Here is a 27,214-nt window from a genome sequence, read left to right as displayed (position 1 = left end):
ATTTATACAGTAATATATTTAGAAATAAAAATATTCTTTGTATGATATAAAATATATAGATAATAATGGTGATTATTCCTTTTTGTGAAGATTTATTTACAATATTTTTAAAGTTCTGTATGTATGTATTTATGTGTGTGTCTGTGTATGGGTAGTGCACATGGGTGCAGGTGCTCTTGGACACAAGAGGTATTGGATGCCTCTGGAGCTGGAGTTACAGGCAATGGTTTTGAGTTGCCCAGTGTGGGTGCTGGGAACTGAACATGGGTCTTAGGTAACAGCAGTATGTGGTTTTAACTTGAGCTATTTCTCCAGCCCTATGATGACTATTCTATGGAGAATTCTACATGGAACAATTACTCCTGGAGACAGGCATTGCTGTAAATGAAGGTTAAGCTCATTACAGTGTCACACAGGCTCCAAAGACAGGCACAGAATCACACTACCCATGGTATCTATCTAAAAAAAAGTCAAGGCTGGGCACGGTGGCACACACCTATAGTTCCAAGACTCAGGGAAGCAGAGGCAGGAGGATCTCTGTGAGTTCAAGTCCAGCCTGGTCTACAAAGCCCAGGACAGCAAAGGCTACACAGAGAAACCCTGTCTCGAAAAACCAAAATAAATAAATAAATAGTCAAAAGTAGTATACCATGCACACAGAATTTCATTAGCTAGGATGCATGTATTTCAGTATTCTTTTGCATAATGTAGTGGTCACAGTTAATAATATCTATTGCATATTTTTAAATGGTTAAATAGACCTTAAATGTTCTTTACAAAATACATTGGTAAGCTGACTATTTGACTTTATCATTCTATAAAACATCACATTGTACTTTATAAAGATATACAATTATTGTTCACCAATTAAAATATAATTAAAAATTAACTTCAAGAGAGAAAATATACCAAAACATAAATCATTTTTATAGGAGCTATGGTGGGGCAAAAGCTTTGATCAAGAATATTATCCATAAGGAGAAAGGATATAAAATCTTCTAATAGAGCAAAATAGTGCATTCAAGGGAAGTTTATGTTTTAGCTTAGCTTTGAAGTTACAATGCTCTTTGGTCAGGCTGACTCTCAGCAACAATTACACCATAACATTTGTCTGTGAGTCATATGCTTTCTTTTTGACCATGGTGAACCATTCAGGTTAGCGATCAAAATGAAGATTCATTCTGCTCAAAGTTGATATGAGACAAGCAACATGCATGCACACACACACATACTGATTTAGACTTCTAATAAAAACATACGCTGCCAAAGCACATTTTGGGTGGCTTCAGCCAAACGTGAGATGCCGCAAAGGCAGTCTCAGTAGCGGGTATGCACACTAGTATGGGGCTCCCTGATTTACAGAGAAATGAACCTCAGGGTTTGGCTCCATTCTCCTCTGCTCTGAAACTAGGGCTCAGTGCAAAACTGGCTATTACTTTTTTTTCTTTATTAATTACACTTTATTCACTTTGTATCCCCCCTGTGGTTCTCTCCCTCCTCCCCTCCCAATCTCTCCCTTCCTCATGCATGCATGTCCCTCCCCAAGTCCACTGATACAGGAGGACTTCATTTCCTTCCTTCTGATCCTAGTCAATTAGGTCTCATCAGGAGTGGCTGCATTATCTTCTTCTGTGGCCTGGTAACGCTCATTCCCCCTCAGGGAGAGGTAATTAAAGAGCAGGCCAATCAGTTCATGTCAGAGACAGTCCCTGTTCCCATTAGTATGGAACCCACTTGGATACTGAAATGCCATGGGCTACATCTGTGCAGGGGTCTTAGGTTATCTCCATGCATAGTCCTTGGTTAGATTATGAGTCTCAGGAAAGACCCCTGTGCTCAGATTTTTTGGTTCTGTTGCTCTCCTTGTGGAGTTCCTGTCCTCTCCAGATCTTACTATTTCCCACGTCTTTCCTAAGATTCCCTGCACTCTGCTCAAAGGTTGCCCATAAGTCTCAGTATCTACATTGATAGTCTGTAGGGCAGAGCCTTTCAGAGGTCCTCTGTGTCAGGCTCCTGACTTGTTCCCTCTTTTCTCCTTCTTCTGATGTCCAGCCTCTTTGCCTTTCTGGATAGGAATTGAGCATTTTAGCAAGAGCCCTCCCTCTTGATTTGTTTCTTTAGGTGTACAGATTTTAGTAGGTTTATCCTATATTATATGTCTATATGAGTGAGTATATACTGTGTGTATCTTTCTGCTTCTGGGATAGCTCACTCAGGCTGATCTTTTCCAGATTCCATCATTTACCTGCAAATTTCATGATTTCCTTGATTTTTATTGCTAAATAATATTCCATTGTGTAGATATGCCACAATTTGTGCATCCATTCCTCCACTGATGGGCATCTGGGCTTTTTCCAGCTTCTGGCTATTACAAATAAAGCTGCTACAAACATGGTTGAGCAAATGTCCTTATTGTGTACTTGAGAATCTTTTGGATATATGCCTAGGAGTGGTATAGCTGGATCTTGAGGAAGTGCTATTCCTAGTTGTCTGAGAAAGCACCAAATTGCTTTCCAGAGTTGTTGTACAAGTTTACATTCCCACCAGCAGTAGAGGAGGGTTGCCCTTTCTCCACAACCTCTCCAGCATGTGTTGTCACTTGAGTTTTTTATCTTAGCCATTCTGATGGGTGTAAGGTGAAATCTTAGGGTCATTTTGATTTGCATTTCCCTGATGGCTAATGAGGTTGAGCATTTAAGTGTTTCTCTGCCATTCGATATTCCTCTGCAGATAATTCTGTTTAGCTCTGTACCCCATTTTTTAATTGGATTACTTGATTTTTTTGCTGTTTAACTTCTTTAGTTTTTTATATATACTGGATCTTAGCTCTCTGTCAGATATAGGGTTGGTGAAGATCCTTTCCCAATCTGTAAGCTGTAGTTTTGTTCTGAGGACAGTGTCCTTTGCTTTACAGAAGCTTTTCAGTTTCATGAGGTCCCATTTATTGATTGCTGCTCTTAGAGCCTGTGCTGTTGGTGTTCTCTTCAGGACGTTGTTTCCTGTGCCAATGAGTTCAAGGGTATTCCCCACTTTTTCTTCTAAGAGGTTTAGTGTGTCTGGTTTTATGTTGAGGTCTTTGATCCTCTTGGACTTTAGTTTTGTGCAGGGTGATAAGTATGGATCTATTTGCATTTTTCTACATGTAGACTTAAAACTGGCTATTATTATGGAATTTATTTAGTGTAATGTGGTCAAGAGCTATGTTCTAAGATTCATGAAACATCAGGATGGAAAGGCAAGGGTGAGGAAGGGAGGGAGAACAGGAGGGGAAGAGAAGAATAGGGGAAGAAAGCAAAGGGAGAAGGAAGAAGGGAGCGAGAGAGTAACAGGTGTACATCGATTTAAGTTTATTTCTGTAATTAAGCACAAACCTTCATTCACAGTTAACCTCAAAGGAAATTCTAACATGCTAGTTTAGATCTTTGTGCTTTTATAATAGGTAAACAAGGGGCTCGAGAGGTAGCTCAGTGGTGAAGAGCACACGCTCTTGCAGAGGGCCTGTGTTCAGTTCTCAGCACCCCACTGTGGCCCACAGGGCGTGTGACTGTTGTGGACCCCAACTCCCCGGCTTAAGGGTCTCTTTGTGTTGTATAGATACATGTGCAGGCAAATACTCACAGACATGAAATAAAAATAAGGAAATCTTTAAAAACGAAAAGGAGTAAAAATGACTGTTCCTTTTTAAGTATATAACACTAAGATATTTGTGTCCTTGTAGCTTAAACTATTTTCCTTCCAAATAATTTTTTTTAACTAAAAGTTTAACAGTAAGAAACTTCAAAAACTACCCAGATGTGCGTGGCAGGATTAATTTTTAATGAGTTTGGACAGTTTTACTTCCTTTCCTCCATCTTTAACCCTTTATTTTCACTTTTACTTTGGTGGTGCCAGGAGAACCAGGGAGGGCCTCATGCGTTCTAGACAGTTACTCTGCCCCAGCCTGTACCCACTGTTTTTAAAAGATAAACATAGCCTCCAGCTCACACACACTCACACACCCACTTTTAAACACTTTGTCAAAAGGCTATAAATCCTAGTACCTAAAGGTGTTAGGTAATTTTAAAGACGAAAGAACAGGGGCTGTTGGGCTGTGGTGATGGAGGGGTGGCTATAGTGCGGTGCTGGGTGAATGGTGGGGATGGTGAGTGGGCTGTGGTGATGGTGACTGGGAAAGGGGGAGGGGCTGTCTGTAATGATGAGTAGTGGTGGCGATGAGAAGCTATGCAAGATCCACAAAAGATTCCACTCATGGTTCAACCTAGCTAACTGCAAGTCCAGGATTACCAAATTGGATTTTCAAAGAACAGTTTGTGTGACATGGTCAAATTTTAAGCAGAGGGACATCAATTCATCTTTAAAAGCACTGTCTGAGTCAAACAACACAAAGCACTGGCCAGCTGTAGCAACAGGTGCCAATATTGAAAATACTGGTCTACAGATCCTAGCCTAGGCTACAAGCGAGAAGTTCACCAATTTCAATTCGTAGAAAATCTGTGTGTTGATACTAAGAGAAAGCAGAAGGCAAAAACAATAATGAAAATTCCTTTGTTAAAGAAATCTCAAACTCTATGCATGAAAAGGACAAATTGACATAATAACACTACAAACAGACTCTAACAAGTAAATGCCTGGCTGTGGTTTCTGGCCACTGTATGGTGGCTTTATTGCACTGCTAGAAAGCAAACCACCAGATCACTTCCCTGCCAGCCACAATCAGGTCTCACTCCTGTGGACACAGTGAGTGTGCTCACAGGCTCAGTCGGCTCCAGCCACATCGAGGTACTGCTCTATAATCATCATTCCCCACTAGTACAATTTTTAGAAAGAAAAAAAAAAAACCTGTCAATTGCAATGTATTTCAGAGTTAGGATTTGAAACTTTGAGGATGTGACAGTTTGAAAAACGTTTTCTTATGCAGAGAAAAGTTGTCCTATCATCTATGCTGGCAGGAATGAAAGTGTCAAGAAACTCATTTTGATGAAAATAGTTCTATTTTATTTATTGAGGATAATAAAGATATAACAATTGCTCAATGGTGGTTTGACTAATTCTAGATAAGGAATTTACTTTGATTAAGAACAGTAATCCCTTCTTTTCTACATTTTTCTTGGCATGCATTAATGACTAGACCTGAAAAGCCCCCCCACTGCCAAAATAAATAAAAAGGTAAAAATACTATCACTGACAACATTAATTCTGTATTATAAGTTTAATAGCCCATTACTTCACCATCAGCAATTTGTCTAGACATAGTTTGTGGCTTTCTCAAAAAAAATAAAGATGGGTGGAAAACATGTTTCAAATAAAGCTTTAGAATTCAGCAATGCTTTCTGCTTGAGAGTGTATGAGCAGATATAAAATTTAAACATCAGAGCTTTAGTCCACAAGGTTTATATAAGCTGGGTTTTAGACAAATGTGCTGAAGAAAAAAAAATGCAAGCCATGTGTGAAAGAGGTCTCTTCTACATATTTCAAGCACTAAAACCAACACCCATGTGAAATGCTGTCGCAGACAGCCATCACAAACATCTTCAGGCTGCGACGAGTTGATTACATTAGCACATGGCTTGTTCCAAAGGACAGAGACTCTGTGGCACCAAGATTGGTACAAGACTACATGTCACATGCTTATTGGTCTGCTTGTGTTTCTGATAAAGGTCTTGACTGACTTCTCTTGAATTCCAAACAACCCCTGTAGGGCTACAGGCTATACTCTGATCGTCCTCTAACGGACTGCAGACACAGTTCGGTCAGGCTTCTTAAAAGCTGCCGAGTCACACACGGGACAACAAGAGATCCCATGTCAGGATGAAGGGTTCCAATCAATTCCAACAGACATCTTATGACAGGACCAGGCACAGGTCCGGCTCTCACTGCCCTCTTAGTTCTAGTTCCTGCCTTAATCCTAATCAGTTGGGCAACAGGGTAACTGGTTTTAATTTCTGACAAAGTTATTCTGGGCCAATTGAGAGCTTGCTGCTACTTGTTTGTTCACTACAAAATTCCAAGTATTTCATTTCATATGATGCTTTCTAAATTCAATCCATCTCTTACTTCTCTTGACCTTCCCTAAGATTGAGAATGGTGTTAAGCTTCTATGTCTCACACAGCACCTGACGTGGATTCTCATTCAGTTTGTTCCTTCCTTTTAACTGTGTATCGTCCGAAACCTCTCTTAGGCTGGAAATCAGTATGCTGGTGAGCACGAAATTGTTGGTGCTTCCCACTGCCTCTCTGAAGCCTGGGATCAGTTTCCTTCCACACCCTCCCACGTATGCCTTGGATTAGTTGATTTTATACTGAGTGAGGTTCCCCATGCATCTCCTTATTTCCACATAACCTCAACTTATTTTTAACCATCTCTAAATCTACATGTAGCATAGAACTTAGATAAAGGCATAAAACAGACAACAATTAAGAGTGAGGCCTTATTGTATAGATGCATGAATGGTCTGATTCATCCCATCTGGGATAGGCTTAGGAACTTCCAAGCATTCACAGGAGTGAATATTCTCGAGTTTCTTGCAGAAAAACATCGCATAACATCAGAAATTGAACTCTTAGGTTGGAGAAAGGGTAATTAAGAGTATATATGGTTTCTGCAGAGGACCTGAGTTTTGTTCCCTCACCAATGTGGGTGTATCTGTGTGTGTGTGTGTGTGTGTGTGTGTGTGTGTGTGATGGATGCTCACAACCAAGTGTAACTCCAGTGTCAGGCAATCTGATGCCTCTGGCCTCTGTAGGCACATGTACATACCCATTCTCTTCCCCCCTATAAATTAAATCTTAAAATTAAAAATAAAGGAATCGATTTGGTTTTTAAAGAACTGATGCCCATTTTATCAGTTCATCATCAAATCCAGACCAATTCTGCAGGCTGTGCTGTATGAGTTTCTTGTGTCACGCTCTCTCAGATGATAAGCAATAAGACACAGTCGCCCATCTCCTGGGTCTCAGCTGAATAATGAAGCAGACACTTGAGTCACTGTGACTATGCAGAGCACTGCTGAAGGGCAAGTGCAGATCAGGCCACTGTTCACAACCGTGCAGCTTAATAGTGCACAGTGCACAAAGACTCCAGCTGCATTTTCCTTAGGATGGTCACAGAAATTTACAACGGATGGAAATAAAATATCATACGAAGAGGCCATCTTCTCCTACTTCACAAAATTCCACCATGTAATTGAGAAGTGGGTCTGTGTAGAATGCAAAGAGAGTAGAGAACTGGATTGCTTAACTCAGTCTACAAGACAGGAAAGACCTCCTGAGGAAGAAGGGTTAGCCCAGACAAGAAGGATTAGCAGGTCAAAAAACTTATTAAAACTCCACAGTATAGAATTTCTTTCTTTCTCTTTTTCTCTCTTCCTTCTTCCCTTCCTTCTTCCCTTCCTTCTTCTCTCCCTCCCTCCCTCCCTCTCTCCCTCCCTTCCTCCCTTTCTCAGGTATCATTTTTAAGGCTCCACCTACCTTTTCTTTGAGACAGGGTCTCTTCCCAGCCTAGAACTCACCATCTGGCCCCAGGGATCCACCAATCTTCCCAATGATTGCATTACAAATACACCACCCTGCTGAGCTTGCTTACTTGTTTCCTTCCTTCCTTTCCATCTTCCTTGTTTCCTTCCTTCCTCCATTCCTGGGGCTCAGGGGGTTGAACTCATCTCCTGATTGAGATATTGCACCAGCTACTTACCTAGCATGTCTTTTTAATGGATTTCTGGTGCAATAATGGTTTCTAAAAATATCAAGTGATAGTTGGTGATGAAAAACAAATCTGCCCTACTTCCTTAATACTTAATGTACAGGCACCAGAACTGCTATGAACAGAAAGCAGGAAGAGGCAAGCTACACATTTAATGCTTTCTTCATCACAAACTCTCTTTAGCTCTCCCTCCCCTTGTCTTCCCACCATGATTTTTGTCTTGCTTTGTCTTTTTTTAAAAAAATAATTTTTATTTCTTTCCTTGAGAATTTCTTACAATATACTTCTATCATATTCATTCTCCTAGACCCCTCCCACCTCTCACTACTCCACAATTTTATGTCCTCTTTTTTAAAAAGTCCATCAACTCCAATCGGTGCCCACATTCTACTGGGTGTGGGGCCACCCACTAAACCATCATGGACTTACCAGAGGCCACATACTTAAATAAAACTGATTCTTTCTCTCACAGATGCCATTAACTATCGACGGCACCTCAGCTGGGGATGGGAGCACACTAGAATGCTGACTGGCTTGACCTTATGCAGGTCTTGTGTAGGCAGCCACAGGTGCTATGAGTCATGACTGGAACAGTACTACCGTGTCTGGAAGACACCATTTTATACCGGTTTATTCTGGTTCTCTCTAACCTTTGGCTCTTAAAATCTTTCTGCTCCCTCTTCCAAGATGGTCCCTGAGCCTTGTGGAGGAATGCCTTTTATTTATTAAGGAAGGGTCTTGGTGTGTAGCAGTGGCTGGCCTTGTTCTTATCACATAGCTCAGGGCAGCCTTGAGTTAGTGGCATTCCCCTGCCTCAGATTCCTGAGTGCTGTATATCAGGTGTGTGCCTGCACACAGGGCCCTGAATCTGTTTTATAAAATCTGCTTTGTCTCGATTTGTTATTTAGAAACTCTAGAAAAAATTTTAAAACATGTTCACAAGGAGCATGTGGAGGAGTTGAAGGGTAATTGCTGCTTCGTGGATGAACAAATGAGCTGAGAGGATTCTACTTTCTGCCCCCTGCAAGTTAACCACTGCATGGACAAGAACAATGCAAAGCATTCCTGAAATTGGCTCACCCATTAGAGCAAGGAACAAACTCCATTGTAAAGAACACTGTACTTTGTTCCTATGTAATGATAATAATAATTATAAGCACAGTGACAATAGCTAGTGCTGCATGTCAGACTGTGCTCTTAGGTAGTTAAGTCACTTAGGTCTTCACAAGCACCTCTGAAATGCAACTGTTTTTTGCTGACATTTTACAGATTGCTGACCTGAGGCATAAAAATGATTTAAATTATATGCATGAGGATGCAGAGCTGGCCAGGGGCAGGAGTGAGACCCAAGCTTGCAGTGTGTTCCCATGTGATCATGACCGTCCTCCTGGCCAGTTTACTGGAGCACTAGCCAGCCTAGGCTCTGATGAAGTTAGAAGCCCATGAACTTCCTAGGAGAAACACCAAAACAAACAGACATCCAGAATTAATTAATCCGCAGCACAGCTAGCAATTTAGTCAGAATCAGCTTTAGGAACTGAATTGTCTATGGAGAATGAAAGTGACACAAAGGCCTGGGTACACAGCCGCACGGGAACATGAAGGCTCTTCCCCCACTGCGAAATGTCTACTGCTTTGCATGGGGGGGGTATTTAGGCTGAGTCTTTAGAAGCTTGGGGTGTTTGTGAGAAGCACCTCAAGGGTTTTCTACAGAAACTAGTTTTTTAAGGTGCTCTACATAAAGGCGCCTATGGCCACTGGGTTCTGGAGACTGTTTACTTATCTTCCTTTGAAGATACATAATGGCTTATGCCCCATGGAACTTTCTACCTTCCAAACTTCAGATACCTGTGTGACTACAAAATTCTTTATAAAACTTTCTATTAAATTTATTTATTTGCAAATGTATGACAGTCAGAGGACTGGCTGCAGGAGTCAGCTCTCTCCTTCCAGGGATGGGATTACAAATACATTACCATGCCAACACACACACACACACATATGCACATACACACCACACAGATACACACATACACAAATTTAAAAGCAAAAGACAGAAGAAAAATAAAAAAAGTATGTACTATCCACGTAAAATTCTAGCATATGCTATGCTTTTTTCAAATTCAAAGGGAAGTTTCATTCCTTTCTTAAAGCTCTCATGGAGAAAAGGTGAGGAAACTTGGGCAGAGAAAAGTCTGGAAGTGTCTTCTTGTATGCACACACGACTGTTTGTTTTGAGAACTGTTCTGACCATTCCTGAAGTCTCTAGCATCATGGTCTGTTGCTCAGGGGAAATCTTTCTTTCCTTGCAGCCCTGCACCATCCACACACTTCACCTGCAGCTCTGGAGAGCCGTGGAACAGTGTTTATGAACATATACTGCTGTGTGTAAAGGTTGCAGAAGAAGAAACGACTTGTATCTGAGGCTGTAAACTCACTTCTTTTGATAGCTTTAACTGGTCAGAAAGGAGGTAGCTGAAAATGTTCTCCAGTAAAAACACCGAGACTAAGGACACACAAAGAACAGTGGCCTCCATTATTATGAAAAGTTCATCCATACAGGCAGAGGGAGCAGTGCAGAGCGGGGAGGAGGATACACTAAATGGCAGGGTGGAAAGTTTAAGTTCCTAGGTTTTTCCTTCTCTCTTTATTTGTTTCCCCCTCAAGACAGGGTTTCTCTATTGTTGAACTCACGGAGATCCACCTGCCTCTGTCTCCCGAAGGTGTGTGCCACCACTGCCTGGATCAAGTTACTAATGAGAGCTTCGAGAAAGCACAATGACATAAAAAGATTCACAGCTTCCTTGAGGGTCTTTGAGGGTTATCACTACCCACTCCTGGCAACTTGGGAATTTCATCTTAATCTCTCTTCTACAACAATTTTGCAATAGCTAGGAGAACATGAGGTAAACAGAGTAAATACATGTAAATACATTGTTCTCCTCTGGGTATCCACTGACACCACTCATACGCTCTTTCCTCGGATATTTCATGGGGAGAGAGCATAAGGCAGAAAGAAACAGTGAAGTGGAGAGATGCTCGACCTGAAGGGAAATGCTGCACTTTGGGAAACCGCAAAGACCTATGTCCCATGGCGACAGCCAACAAGAACTCCTACCTGTTATTTCTTAGACACCGAGAAGGAAAAGTCTAGAAGATCTATAGATGTTCAATAAAATAGGAGGCATACTCAACTTACTCATTTTATTGGGATGTTACAAATGGAAAATGATTGTGGAAACCTTGCCTCCCCAGTATCAGTTTGTGGAATTTTTTATATGCGTACATATACATGGTGTGTGCATGTGTGTCCACATGTGTGCAGCTGCGGCACGCTGTGTGTATATGTGTAAAGGCCTGAGCACAATGCAGGTGTTTCCTCTATTTCTGCCAACCTTAGTTTCTTGAGACCACGTCCCTCAATGGACCTGTGTCAGTATCAGCTAGACTGGCTGACCATTGTGTCCTTGGGATCGACTGTCTCGGTCCCATCTGTGCTGAGCTTACAGGCAAGTACTGCTCTACCTTGCTTTACATGGGTCTTGGGCTCCAAACTCAGGTTCCTCATGCTTGTGAGGCAGGCATGCATTTTTAGCCCCAGGACCATCTTTCCAGGCCTCGGTAAGGGGGTTCAACTGTTTCTAGGAAGTGAAATAAGCATTCTTTATTTCTATATATTTACTAGAATATAACCTTACTATACTATCTTATTATTTACTATATATTAGCTATAATATTTAATATAATATAATCTCAAAAATTTGAAAAGTGAAGAAAAGAAGAGGCTTCCAAAAGAAAACAGAATTCTGTCTGAATATACGTCAGTTTAAGCTACACTTTCTTGAGAGTGCCACATCACGCTCTGGAGAGATGTGAAGCTCGGGTGTGTGAGCGCATGACGTGCTTGATCTGGTCATTCACAATGACTACACGTTGTTTCTATTTCAATGAAGAATCTAAATTCAGAGAGACTTAGAAATATGGTGTTTCCACAGCAGCAGATAAAGGACAAAACTTTAAGAATGTTTTATTAGTTTTTAACAAGGCTTATAGAATTTATCCTCCTTGTTAGCAGTAATTTTTGTTCTTTAAAAAAAAACACCTCATTTTACTCATCTCTAAGTGTACTTAGTCATATGAATTTTGAAGGAGGTAATTGTGACATGACTATAAACTGTACAATCTGAAGGTAATGCAGAATGATTAATACTTAATTTTTAATGTTAAAGAGAGGCTAAACTATGGCTTCAAGATCAGACAGCAGTGATCCAACTACATGTATTGTCAGTTTAACATAGAAACAAAATATAACTGTACTATAAGTGGTTTTAGATAATCCATTAGTGATCAAAACACAGTAGAACATTTAAAGTGACAAAATTTAATTGATTAAGATTCAGATGTTGAGACTATAGCCTTTAAATGTAAATGGAACAGCTACAGAATGCATGTTTCTATATTTTAGTGTGGTGGTGTGGCAGGACATAATAGATTAGAACTGTAATCCTATGTTAACATGCTCAGAAAACCAGGAATAAGACATTCTTCTGTGTTGCGTTTTTATCAATTATTCTAATTTATGAACATTTTATTTGCCAAAATAGGGGTAAGTGGCCCACCTGTAACTGACACACACCCCAATGGTGCGATCAGCGTGATGGGGGCAACTCCATAGGCTGCAAAGTTGCCTGTCTCCCCTATGGCCATCAGCAGGGCTCCGCTCCACCACAGCACACTCTTGAAGCAAGGCTCTGGCTGCTCCTTCTGGGCCAAATGAAGATGAGAATATTTCTGGAAGCAAATCAGAATATAAGCAGAAAACATTTTCATCCACTGAAAATTTGCTGTCAAATTTCATTTTATTTTTTGAGGCAGAGTCTCACCGTTTAGCCCCGGTTGGCCTGGCACTCAAGAGCTAGGCCAGGCTGGCTTCAAACTTTCTGAAATCCCTCTGCCTCTGCCTCCTCAGTGCTGGGATGAAAGGCATGTGCCACCAAGCCCCGCTTCCTTTGAGAGTTTTGATCTCATGAACTTACATCAGGGCTTTCTAATTTATTTGCAGAATATTATGGCTTTCTGTTTGTCCCAAGTATAGCAGAAACAATTCATTTTTATAGCATTCTCTAGTTTGTAAGGTTTTTTAATAAAGAACACTGTTTTTGTTCCCCCTTAAAATAACTCTGTAAAATATGTATCATCTAAAAGTAAGTATCTTATAGAGGGAAGGCACTATGCCAACCAGCTCTTTTTCAGTTTAAAATAGTTCGAGATTCCAAGAGAAACATTAACAAAGTAAAGGCAGTGAAGTATGAAAGAGGGTGCTTTTAGAAGGGACTGAAGCATTTGCCACAATTAATATAGCAGGGCAGAATACAAGTGGCTGGGAATTATGGCAGGCAGACTCATTCATATATGGTTTGAATATTCCTTTGTATTTAAAATATAAATGCAAAATGCTAAGGGTACAGTTCAGTGGACGAGTACTTCAGGAGCCTGCACCAGGCTCTGGGTTTCATCCCTAGCACTGTAAAGCAAAGCATATCCACGAATTCCTGAGAAACTCAGTAAGTACACTTTCCCTAGATTTTATGATAACTGAGCATATTTTCTTATAGGACTAGTCCAGATTATCTATAAAAAAATAACTAGAGGTCTAGAAGAAAGCACGGAACATGAAATAACTTAAAGTCCTATGGCTGGAGGTGTGGGTCAGTGGTGGAGTGCTAACCCAGCGTGCACAAGGCCCCACTTTCCCCACCTAGTATCAGAAAGCAACAGCAGTAACAACAAAACTAGATCAGGAACACCTTTCTAAGTATAGCAGAAAGTTTGTGGGCCAAAAAGCAATTATTTTAGCATGCTGAAATCTGTATAAAATATGAACAAAGTTAAAATACAAGTAGAACAGAGTAGAATAAAACATTTTCAATAATACTATAATAAATGTTCAAGGAGATATTTTGATATTCAGACTTATTTTAATTCAGTAGCTTCAGAAACTATATTGGTTTGATTCTATTTCAAACTGACTTATTAAATGATTTAAAATTTAGACGGAATTTATGGTTTGGTTTAAAATTCATAATTGATTCCTTTTTAATTTAGCACCAGCAATCCTTCCAGGTTTATCATTCATGTTTCAGTTGAAGTTCCTCCTCTATATCCTACATTCTTCAAGACCTGTAGTTCTACAGTTGGATCACAAAATGCGTTTACTTTTTTCTTCTTTTTTTAGTGAGAAAAGGAAAATGCTGCAGAAGGAAAAGTGATCTGACCTGTGACAGGTGTACGGCATTCCCAGATCAAACTACAATCAGAAAAGTAGAGTTTTTCTTACCTGGATATTTAGGGAAATGCTGATAACCAGGTTTCCTAAAATAGCCAGCAAAACTCCAAAAAGATGAATCTGTAAAAGGAAAGATTTTCTGTAAATGGCATTAGGTGGTGAAATGGGGTAGGCTGATGTATTAATTGAGTTACGCATCCTGCTCAGATTTGCGTCACATACATTTGCCAAACCTACTGTGGGAATAATACTTGATTAAAGTGAGAAAGTAGAGACAGATACCAGCTTTTAGAAACAACTGGGTGAGGCCAGTGAGATGGCTCAATGAGTAAGAACATGGGCCGCACATCCTAATCCTCTGGATTTGATCCAGAGAGTCCACAGCAGAAAGAAACCCAGCTCCTGAAAGCTGCTCTCAGGCCTTCACACACGTGTTGCCAATGCATGTATGGATGCATGTATGTACACATGCCACACACACAAACATACCACACACATACATGCGCACACACATATGAATAAAAATAAAAACAGTAACTAGGTCATGGCCAGGTGTGGTGGTTCATGCTGGCAATCTGAGTATGAAGGAGGCAGAGGTGGATAGAGTAGGCAAGAGGGTCCTGAGCCCGGTCTGAGCTGCATAGTGAGATCCTATTTTAGAGACAAAGTAACTCAGTGCTTTACTAGATATCCTAGGCATTTTTTCTGCCCCAGTTGCTAAAGCAAATAGCCACCAGACTCTGACTTTTCCATGAAGATGGTTCTGACTGAATTCATTCTGTTCATTTTTTTTCCTCTTAATATACTCAGAAGAACTGAAGTATGAACAGTTACAGGACTTGGAGTCAAATAAAAATCTGAGACATAGATCTGTTATTTTCTGATTGGGTAACCTTTCCTGGCCTCAGTAAAAAGAAGATGTTTTGTGAACATTTTACCTCTAGAGTGTCCCCTAGACAGGCTGCATTTCCTGCCACTCCTCTGGCTACAGGCTACCATGTTTCCTTTTGAGTTTGTTTCTCTTAGCATGTAAATAATTTTTTTCAGTGACTATTTCATTTTTGTATATCTTCTTTGGAAGATAACAGAATAAGACAGACTTGGAGAAAGAAGAGACTGAGAAATTAGATGCTAAATTAAAGGTTACAGACAGAGGTTGGAGGAATCTTTTGAACCAAAACAAGGAACCTTCAGAGAAACACAATCTGTAACTTACAGTAACACCAAAAAAGGTAGCGCCAGCTGAGGAAAAGCCACAGAAGCTTGAAGAAATTGCAGAATGGCAGGCCTTTGAGATGCTGGGTAGAAAGTCTTCAGCTATAGGCCATCATGGTCAGACTGGGTTTTTGTGTGTATTGTGAAGGTCCAATTACTGGATGAAGGTCTATATGCTGAAGTAGAAATGCAGATCCTGTTTAGTGTTTAGTGTTGTCTTGGAACAAGGTCATACAAGCTTGTGTGCTCCATTTTACAGAGTTTGGAGAACTAAAATATGCCAAAGGTTCATATTCAGAATTCCAATGGGCTTTTGCTTTAAATTCTGGAGAGTATGATTCTAAGGTTACACATTTGTTAAGAGATTATGCCTCTACAAATTGGGGCTGATGGTGTTTCAGCATGTGTATCCATTGGAATACAACATTTTAAAAAGACATTATGACATGAAACCTGTCACAGATATAAGTCATAATACTATAGGTCAAACAATTATGAAAAGATCGACCAATAATTTTTTAAAGGTGGTCATAAAACAGAAGGGAAATATAATATCTCCCCCAAATTAGTGATTTATTTATCAATAAATAATGATTTATTGATTTTAAAAATTTTTAAATGAGACAAGTAGCATACCTGCTAAGATACACTGTATTTTAGAAAGGATTGCTAAATTAGATCAGCCTATAAAGGTGCTAATTCAAAAATGGAAGACAGGAAATGTATTGCTTTGGGGAGGAGATTATGCTCTTTTCTCAACAGTAAACAAAAAGTTATGTACTCCATCCAAACTGACAGACATCAGATTTGACAGGGGGAGACCTCCTGAAGATCTTAGCTACAGACAAAAGGAAAGAAATCAAGAAGACCAAACAGGACAGGTAACATAATTTGCTGATCCTTCCACAAGGCAACAGCTCTGAGACCGACTGAGACATGAAAATGTCTCCAGCCAGGACTTCAACTATGCATGGCCAATAAAATTCTGGCTATAAAATCCTCAGGACTTATGCCATTCTTTTAAATGGCAGAGATGAAAATTTATTTTACAGAGAATCATCTTTAACTGAACTATGTTCAATGCAAGTCCATAAATATATTAATACAAAAATGTATAATACCTTTGAAAGTTAATATTTTGCAGAGCAAGAGGACCACACATCATAAAAGACAAAACATTTAGCCCAGGTGATCCTACTTCACACTCAAGCCTCAGTGACTGTTTCCTCAAAAGTCTGCATCCGGGACAATTTCAAAACAGCTAGCTAAATCGACCAACAGCATAGACTGTTCCAGTCCTGACTTCAGTGAAACTCTGAACTTTCTCAGCATGCAGAGGTTGGACAGCAAAAGTTACAAGACTGGACAATATCCCAATTCCCGCCCCCTCCCCAAAAACCCCCTATGTCCCAAATCAGTAGGAAGCAATTTAAGAAAACTACGCCCTGTTCTTAAGAGGGTTTGGATGGCTTTTGGACATTCTATTGGTGATAGATGTTTATTATTGTTTTAAGGGGTTGGTTATAGGAATGATAAGTAAAGGGGTACATTACTGAATCTACTTTTAGACCCAACAACATTAATAAAAATAATTATATTTGTATAAATCTTTCTGTATTAATACAGATTTAAGATTATATTTGGTTACACCATGCTAAGGTATTGTATTGACGTAATTCTTAAAACTGCAATGTTAAATTCTAGTTCTTTTGAAAGCTGCTATTACCAACTGTTTAGGGTAAGTAAGAAATGCATATTACCAGTCAGACAATACAATAAAATTCATGGTCATGTTAGATATTGGTTTAGTTAATTACAAAAATATGTTTCCTAGATTGATGGATAAAAAATAGCTAGAATCAAACAAATCAGGTAAGATAGACAGATGGTCTCAAAAACCTCAGAAATCTACAGAATTTAAAGATTTTATTAACTTAAGGCTTTTTTGACCACAAGATAGGGTCTGCTTCTGGCAGCACCTCCATTCTACTTCAAAGAGCATTAATGGTATTATATGTGGCAAGGTAGCCCCTGGGTGAGAAAATGCCCTTGTATCAGTTACAGACAGAATACTGTCCAAACTGAACAAAATGGATTCAGGAAGGTTGATTGCTGAGTTTTGCAAGGACAAGGTAGGCAAGTTCTTTATAATTCCTGGTTCACAGAAAAGTCTGTCAAATATTCTGAGCCAGAAGGCTGAAGACGATGCTCCAACATTATAAAGAAATTTTGGGGACTGTCCAGGCAGCCAAATATCTCTGTCGTTTCTATACTTTTGGAAGCTGCTTGCCTGCACTTCCTACATATTTAGGTAACATTTACTCCCTCTTAAATCTCTGATGGGGTTGAAGACTAGACAGTTCTAGTCTCACAGTTAAACTTAAATTGTTTAAGATGATTGGAATTGATAGGTATTAGAATACTTTATCCAAGGGTGTCAAAAATACAAATGTAAATCTTACCTAATAATTTTCATAATTGTATTACATATAGTTTGTTATTGTAAGAGAAAGAGCCTTTTATTAGACTAAAAAAGGGATATGTAGGCATAAGGTTAGTGTGTAACTCAAATGCTGATTTCTGTGACCCTCCCCCCCATATCTGGTTGTAATCTTTGTTCTGAGAATCTCCTGTCTCAATGTTGTGTAAAGACTGTTTCCTAATTGTCCCCTGGCATGCTAATAAAGCAGCTTACAGCCAACTGCTGAGCAGGGGAGAGAACAGGGCTAGATTTCCTGCCTGCCAGGAAAGGAGGAGTTAGAGGAGAAAGTAGGGGATTCAGCCACGGGAGAAGTCTAGGAAACACCAGGAGAGGAGCTGGAGCAGGGAAAACCACAAAATACAAGTATCTGGGGGATTTACTCTGAGAGGAAACCAAATTAGCTTAAAGGGTTAGGAATAGAGTAATAACTGCTCAGTTCTTGTACTGTGAAGCTTGTTAAAAATATAATAGTTGCAATTATTTGTGTAATAGCAAGGGTTAAAAGAGAAACTGAGAAACAAACAGTTTTATAAAAATAACTTTAATATCTACCTCTTTAATTAAAATGTCATCTTGAAATAATTGTACATTCATATAGTATGTTGCAAAGAATTCTACAGGTAAGACCAATAACCTACATGTTAACATCTTACAAAACTAGAACAAAATATTCAATATTCAATGGCCTTTATTCAGTTATATATGCACTTACTTGTGTTCTATAACCACCACAATGAAAATATTCATTAGTTCTACCACCATCATACCTTTTCTGTTACCCTTTTACAGAGACACAAACCTTTCTTCTGTCTGAGCCTCACCCATAGCAATCACAAATCCATTCTCCATTTTCATGTTACTTCACAAATGTTATACAAGTAGAATCATGAAGTATTTCTACTTTTGAATTGGCTCTTATAAATTGAGCATAATGTTAAGTTGCCCAAGGATGTCATATCAATAGTTCATTCTTAATTATTGAGTAGTGTTCTAGGTTATGTGTGTATCACATTTTATTTAACTATTCACTTGTTGAATGACCAGTTTAGAGTGGTTATAAATAAAGCTGCTATAAATGTTCATGTATAAATTCTTATATAAGTCTTAATTTCTCTGGGATAAATGCCCAAAAATGTAATTGCTGGGTTGTGTGATAAGTCCATTTTTAGCTTGGCCAGAAACTGCCAGACTGCTTTTCAGAGTGGCAATGTCTGAGTAATCCAGTTTCTCCACAAAGTCATCATTTGCTCATCACACACATTCTAAACTTCATCAATACTCTCATTCTCTGTAGCATTATTAATGCTTGCACTTATTTTAACTGTAATATGTTCTTCACTACCTTATATGTTGCTGGTTACTATGATAGGATATTATCTAGTATCTAGTTCAATTAGTCCTTGTGATTACATTTTAAATAAAATTTATTTCTAGAAGTTTTAGGTTCACAAAGAAAACTGAACAGAAATCACCAAGCTCTCCTATATGTCCCCTATTCCAGTAACATGTATATTTTCTCTCATCATCAATTTCTTTTACAAACCTAAATGGTACATTTTTTACATTACCACATCATCATTATCCAAATTTATAGTTTATGTTAAGGCTAGCTCTCTTTCATTGTTGCTAACATTCCACGGATTTTAGCAAATGTATAGTATGTATTAGATCATGCTACTGTCTACTGGTCATTCTCAGAGGCCAGATACCACAGACTGAAAAAATTAGGCCCCCTAATTTTTGCAGCTCTCTCCCTAAGATATTAAGAAACTTTTCTGTGTTGTAAATTTTATGCTCATAATATATGGCTTTAACCAGTACCTGGGCTCCTTGTCAGGTAAGCTATCCCAAACAACTGCATGGTATTAAACATCCTGCCAGTTCCCTCTACCAAGTTACACAAGTCAGACCTCATTCAAATGGCTCTTTTCCTTGTTTCCCCCACCCATTATCCTGTTCCTGATGGCTGTCATTCTTATTTTAAGCTATACTTATAAGGAAGCTCCTCTTCATATGGTGCCTCTTCCCTTTAAAGCTCATCATGTTGTTTCTGAAATATTATATTGTTCCCTTTTGCAATTTTCTTCTGCTTCAGGGCCTGATCATAGTTTGACCCTTCCTCCTGACAAAGCTAGTTCCAGAATAAAAATTATGTCTCAGCTCCTTTCAGAACCAACAACCATGCCACTTTATATAACAACACATGTCCACCATTATAGAATCTCCTGGGTAGTTTCACTAACCTAAAATCCGTCTCTGCTTGATGGGTTTCAGTCTTGCTTTGGTCCCACCCATCCTTTCTATGCTCCTTTCCTCTCTCTTGGGATGGAAATGTTTACTCTACACCACTGTATATTTAAAGTATGTAATCTGCATTTTCATTTTTGCAGGTGCCCACAGATCACCTTGAGTCTCATAGAAAACCTTAAATTTGAACTTTTAAATGATGTTACAACTGTAAAAACTTGGGAAAACTCTTAGAGATGAACTAAATTTTTTTGGTATTATGGGATGAACATAATACTTTAGGGACCAGAAGTGGAATGTTATGTTTTAAAGTGGTGCATTTGGTATTAAGTTGGCAAGGGATGGATTTGTAATGGTTAATTTTGATTGACAACTTGATTTCATTAAGAAAAGCCTAAGTGGATTGGAAATAGCTCAGAGGTTAAAAGCACTTACTTGCTGCTCTTCCAGAGGATCTGGGTTTGATTCCCAGTGCCAACAAGCAATCTTCGTAACTCCCCTTACAGAGGATCCAAGAGGGCCTTTGTGGGCACCAGGCATGCATGTACATGGACATATATGCAAGCAGAATATTCATACATATTTGGAAAGAAAGTTTGAAAGAGAAAGAGAAAAAGAGAGAGAGAGACAGGCAGACAGATAGATGACTTAGGGCATTAGTGAAACATACACCTGAGTGTGTCTGTGAGGATGTTTCCGGAGATAATTAACTGGGGGAAAGATTTGTGTTGGATATGGTTGTCTTAGTTAGGATTTTATTGCTTGAAGAGACATCATGACCACAGCAACTCTTATGAAGGAAAACCTTTAATTGGGTCTGGCTTACATGGTCCTGGAAAAGAAGCCGGGAGGTCTACATCTGTATTAGCAGGCAGCAGGAAGAAAGAGTGGGCCACTGGGCCTTGCCTGAGCTTCTGAAACTCCAGAGCCCACCCCCTGTGACACACTTCCTCCAACAAGGGCACACCTCCAATAATGCCACTCTCTATGGGCCTATGAGGGGCACTGTCATTCAAACTGCTACAGGATGGCACTATCCCAGGTACCCATGGGATGGTACCTGACTTGCATAAAAAGGGAAAAAGGAGAAAGTCAATTCAATGTGGCATTCTTTTTATTTCTTGATCTGCTGAGATGTGAACAAGAGGCCTCCTGCACCATGGACAGCTGACCTCACTGCAGTGCCTTCCTATAAGGATGGACTATATCCCAATTGGTAAGCCAAAATAAACTTTCTCTTCTCTTATGATACATGTCAGGGGTTTTGTCACAGTGACAAGAAAAGTAACTAATTTCATATCTGTGGGTAATTAGTTCCAAGGCCTCTGCGGGTGCCAAAGTGCTGCTCAAGTATCTTATATATAATAACATATAATAAATATGTATTATTATTACACATGTTAACTTTAAACAATGCCTAGTTTACTTTTTAAAAGTTATTTATTTTATTAATTAATTCAATTTACATCTCAGTTATATGTCCCTCCCTCTTCTCCTCCCAGTCCCACCTTCCATCCTGAATCCCCTCTTCCCTATTCCTCAGAATAGGGGAGCCCCTCCTATGCAGACACCCCAGATCATCTAGTCACATGAGGACTGAGTTTGTCTTCCTCCCATGTGGCCTGGTAGGGAAGTCCCATCAGGGGGAAGTGATCAAAAAGCAGGCAACATAGTTCATGTCAGAGATATCGCCCACTCCCCTAACTAGTGGGCTGACATGAAGCCTAAGATGCCTAATGAACTTATTTTCTTGGAGTTGTGCTTTATAGTATGTCTATCTTGAACAATATGACTAAAATTTGCTTATAAGTGAGTATATACCATATTGTCTGGTTAACTTATATTGTTTCAGTATAACTTTTTCCTTCAGGATACCATACTAATTGTCATGTTAGAGCAGTGATTATTTTGACTCAGTATTAAGGCAATGGAACAAGCAGAACAATAATGATAGCTAGCTGAAAAAGGCTAGTGGTAATGAAGTTGACACTCCCTAGTGTCCCAGGTTCTCCACCTGGGATTCAAGCCATTGCCATCACTCCATTTTGTCTGTTTTCCCACATATTGAGAGACAAATGCTGCAATATAGAAGAAGAAGAAGGAAGAGGAGGAGGAGGAGGAAGGAGGAAGGAGGAAGGAAGAGGAGGAGGAGGAGGAGGAGGAGGAGGAGGAGGAGGAGGAGGAGGAGGAGGAGGAGGAGGAGGAGGAGGAGGAAAAGGTTAATTGAGAGGATTCCATGTCTCAGCATGGGGACATCTCCTGTGGTGGGATTTTGCAATGATGTAGCTGTGTTTGGATCCCCCCTCTGTGTTATGTGAATGTTTTTGTTTTAAGCTCAGGTTTGGGGTAGAGGCCTGCTTCAGCTAGTGTACAGCCGTTAACTAGGACAGTCTTGTGCTCCAGGAGGGATGTGATTTTTACTAGCTGCAGATAGTTTAATTCCAGGGACTCAGGAGAGGGTATAAATGGAAGCGCCCTGAGAGGGACCATGGCAGCTGCTGATGGTCCCTGCTGCTGTGTTTGCTTTTGCTGTTTGGTGGTTTGCTGGATTGTGGATATTCTGACAATGAAGACTGGACTTGCTCCTAGGAAGCCGATACTCCTAATCAGTAGGAAGTAGTCTGAAGAGGTCATATGTGCAGAACCTTCTTTTTCTTTAACCTCCTTTCTCTCCTGCCTAGTGCTGGGGAGTTGAAAGGGGTTAGAGTCGAAGAAGGGTTGGAAGGGTGGGAGATATAAAAACCTGATAAAGTAGCCCCAAAAGTATGCCTATACCCTGGTCCACCAAACTGAACTTTGGTGGAGTTGTTACTTAGGTCTGCCGCAGGTGCCTATCAGGACGAAGGGGTGTTTGTTCACATCTCCCCAGGGAAAATTAATACAATAGTAACACAATGGAAATGCCAGACCCATAGCTGTTCTACAGTATCACTTAGGGAATAATCGGGGGAAAATCTATGCATATTTAGTATAGACTTGTAGTTTACAAAATATTTTTGACTCATGATTAACTGATTCTGTAGATACAGAAACTATTTATTCAAAGGGCTCACTGTTCTTATGCAAATACATTTATAATAAGTTTAATTGTTAAATTAAGCACTGCAAGGGATCAAGAATTAAAAATTGACAGCCTAGTATAACCTTAGTAAAGATTTTTGTGAATGTAAACAAACAAAGAAACAAAAACCCCCAAACAAGTTGATCTGTGTTTGTTCATTCCAATTCAATCCAACCCAACCCTTGAAAAATATCATTCCCTTTACTGTCTCATTTCCATGTCATGTAGCTGGAGCTATCCAGTGGATACACTTCCCAGGCTGGCTTCTTTCTGTTTGTAATAGCAGGGAAGGTGCCTTCACATTCTTCAATGCTGTATTAGGTCCAATTTTACAGTACTGAAAACATTCCCATTGTTTGGATATACCCCCGTTTATTTATCCATTCACCCACTAAAGGGAGTCTTTGTTGCTTACACATTTTAGGCAGCTATGAACAAAAGCTGCTGTAAAGGTCATTACACAGGCTTTTGTGTGGCTATGTTTTTAGCTCCTTTGAATAGATGCCAAACAATGTGAGGCTAGATGTGTGGTGCATTTAGTTTTTAAAGAAACTGCCACACTGTCTCGGGAATGGCTGTGCCATTCCCCATTCTCAACACCAATGAATGAGCATTGCTAGTCTTTGTTAATTTTATTGAGCACTTGTCTTGTCTATCCATTCCTTTGCTCATCACGCTACCTTTTCCAAAAAAAAAAAAAAAATAGATTTGAGATAGAACTCAGGTTGCATAATGGCCATTTTTCAAAGTACACCTTTCAATGATTTTCAGTTGAGCAGACATCCCTGTGATCTATCTCACTTCAGATATTTTTGTCTCCACAAGAGAAACTTCCACCCATAAGCAGCCAATTCTCATTCATCCCTCCTTCCAGTTCCTGGCAACCAATCAACTTTCTATGTTTGTGTCAATTTACTTGTTCTAAAAAACTAAAACAAAAAAACCTTACACAGATGCATACACAAATTATATAGCCTTTTGTTTGGTCTCTTCATTTAGTATAATGACTTCAAAGTTCATTAAGTTATACTGTGTACCAGCATGTAACATGGATCATTTCTTTTTGAGGCTATGTGAGAATTCAGTGTATGGATACAGCATGTTTTATTTATCCATTCATCAGCTGGTAAATATATGGATTGTCTCCATTTTTTGGATTGTAGGTTCTCCAATCTTTTTTGAAACTCAGTGTCCTTTCTGGAGAAAGTATCAGTAGCTTTTTAAATAATATTTTAATTTTAAATTCTCTGCAATTCTGTAAATATACTTGTTAATTATATCTGTTATGTTATATTATATACTTATATCTGCCCTGCTGAATTTAGATGCAGTAAACATTTTGAAATGTCATTTTTATTGGGATGCTGAGATGTCCTCTGTTATCAGCTGCACTTTTACTACAACTTTCCAGGTACGATTTTCTTTGTGCTGCCTCAATGTAAGGATTTGCTGGGTTATCACTAATTCTTTCATTGAATGCTGTTCATCTGCTCTTTGTAGTCTCCATCTGGAGGTTCTTTTACTAATATGCTCAACTTTTCATTCCATCATTCTAGTTCCTCAGCATCTCTCATTTTCCAACTGTTCACCACTGTGCACTGAATTCTGGGTAATTTTCTCAAGTCTGTCTTCTAGTTTACCTGCAGATGGCTCTCAAAGGGAGTAAGCTATTTTAAAATTAAGTGGGGTTTATATATATGAAATGCCCAGTTTGTATGAGGTCAAAAGTTTGTTCCAGAATTCAGATCTTAATAACTAAGAGATTCCATAACTGTGAAATAAATACCTGGTTTTCAATACCATATGAAAGAACAAGGAATATATTGGTAAAAGCAAGTGTCAGCAACAGCTTTCTGATAACATTACACATAAGCTTATATATTACTATTTTCCCAAGATTTTTCTCTAAATTTATTGCATCCCAATTATATTCAAATTCATACACACCTTAAAACAGCACTAACAAATATTAATAATAGTGACAAATATTAATTACTCTTCCCACCACTGCAACAGAACACCTGACAGGAGCAACTTAAAGGGAAAGGGTTTATTTTGCCTCCCAGCTTCAGGGCACGTCAGCACACCAAGCTGGAGAAGGTATGGAGGGGTGACTTCATCGTGGTGAGAGCAGCAGAGAACCAGACACAACTGGAGCACACAGGGCAGTCTAAGGGCCTTCAGTCCTTTGTTCTCCAGGCACGTCCAACAACCATTCCCAACAGTGCCACCAGCTGGGGGCACTTGAGCCTGTGGGGACATTTCATATTTGAAGCATAATTTAGAGTAAGTCCACAATAATGGTTGCCATGGTTTGATGCTGAATGTCTTCCAAAACCATGTGCTTTTGGTTTTTGGGCCTCAGAGTGACAATATTTTGGGGGTGCTGTTGACCTTTGGAAAAAGAGGCCTTGCAGGAAGGCCTTAGGTCACTGAAGGGATGCCCTCACAAAAAGCTGTAGGGCCCTCATTCCTTCGCCCGTCTCTTTTACCTTCTGGCCATGCAGTTAGTGTGTTCCACTACCTGCTGCACATCACTGCCATTATGGCATGCTGCCAGAGGCCTAAAAAGCAATGGGTTTGCCCAACCCAGACTGGATCTTCTAAGACCATGAGCAAGAATAACCTTTTTCTTTTATAAGTTCCTTACCTAGGGTATTTTGTTAGAGTTAAAAAGCTGACCAACAGCTTTTTACAATGATTCTGAAAGAGCCTGCTTTAGTGACCTTCAAGGTCATGCAGGAACTTATTAGAACCACATGTAAATACCGTTTAATTCTGATTAGATTAATTTTGATAAATGTTATTTAATGACTGACATATTCCGCTTCATTCAGAAATTTCATTTTCTTAATGTGAATAGAGCTTGTTAAAATCTCTATCCAATTAGATTAAAAGATGTAAAGATGTCTACATCATTACTTGCTATGTCACCTGCTTCCTAATATTTAGAACCAGTGGAGGCTGAGGCTCACACCCACTCTCTTCCACCCTGCCTTGCCCGTGTTGTTTTACCAAAATTAGTTAGAAAGAGATGATCAGAGAATCAGCAAAGCAAAGTGACTTATGCAAAGTCACAGCCTAATTCTTTTTGGCCCAAGAAAGGTGGGTTAAGTCTGTGAGCCACTTTTCACGGTTGTTGGACCTTGTAGGTAACCTTTTGACTGGTGAAATCAATGCTTCACATTTGCTTTTAAATTAGCACAGTTTTTGCTTCTTTAGTTCAGAGAAAATGAAGTAAAACAAAGACAATCTTAGGAGAAAAGGTTATTTTTACACCTTAATAATGGCGTTATAAGCACAGGCTGGAAACATAGGAGGAAACCCTTTTAATGGTGCTGCGTTGCCACTATTGTGGCTTTATTTCTGCCATTTCCTGGATGTCTTGGCAAATAGATGGTGGCAGCCATAGCAAACAATTCATTAAAAACAAAGTTCAAAATAGCAATACTGACAAATATTACAGTGTTTTATTTGAAATAAGAATCCTGTAGCCTACTTTTTTGTGTGTGCCAGAATGTTCTTTAAATATTTTACAGTGACCTGCATTCTTGTATTACTGACCTGTAGTCCCTAAGTGGGCCAATCTGTCCAGCTGGAGCTGTGATGTGATAACATAGGAATGTATAGAATTAGTAAAAGTCTGTCTGAGCCCTGACTTTGAACTCAGTCATACTTTTGGCTCTATCTTCAAAACATATTCAGAATCAGACCAATATGGAGCTAGTGTGTGACTGAAAAGGACCACAGACCCAGGGCTGATCTTGAACACAGTTAGAGTTAGAGTCAACTCCTGATTGTAATAATGCTGGCGTAAGCTGGACATGAGATGTACTTTTGATATCAACGATGGGCTACACTGAGGGATTTAAGCCAACAAATCACTGCAGGAATGAAGAGCAGACACCTAGACTACTTCTAAAATACCCAGCCTGGCTCTAAACCACCCAGAGTCTTAGAGATGAGACTGTGCATATGTGAGCAAGTTACAAGGGAGACTCAGCGTGTGCCACTAAGTTTCAAACTGTTCTCTGTGTTTATGCATGGAGAAGAACCAATTAGATACTTCACATTATTAACAATTAATCAATGTCTAGGTGAGGGACACATGGTGTTTATTGTCCTATTTCTTTTTACTGTTTCATATGTTTGAAGAATTTCAAAGTAAAAAAAAAAAACTGCTTTGCAAGCTCAATGAAATTAAGAATATGGATTCACTTAAAA

At 39.4% G+C, this 27,214-nt stretch overlaps 1 protein-coding gene across 2 annotated transcripts in view; it reads right to left on the bottom strand.

Moving 5' to 3' along the window:
• Nucleotides 1–27,214, bottom strand: part of Nipal2 (NIPA like domain containing 2) — a 97,411-nt gene that overhangs the window by 53,267 nt on the left and 16,930 nt on the right. For both annotated transcript variants that reach the window (XM_060392931.1, XM_060392924.1), the window contains exons 2-3: nt 14,037–14,105; nt 12,319–12,490 (exon numbers count right to left, since the gene is read on the bottom strand). In XM_060392931.1, coding sequence (XP_060248914.1) covers nt 12,319–12,490; nt 14,037–14,105 — 241 coding nt within the window. The remainder of the gene's footprint in view (nt 1–12,318; nt 12,491–14,036; nt 14,106–27,214) is intronic.

Source organism: Meriones unguiculatus, chromosome 1 (genome assembly GCF_030254825.1).
Source record: "Meriones unguiculatus strain TT.TT164.6M chromosome 1, Bangor_MerUng_6.1, whole genome shotgun sequence".
Classification (NCBI taxonomy): Eukaryota; Metazoa; Chordata; class Mammalia; order Rodentia; family Muridae; genus Meriones; species Meriones unguiculatus.
This window is presented reverse-complemented; position numbering and strand designations above follow the sequence as displayed.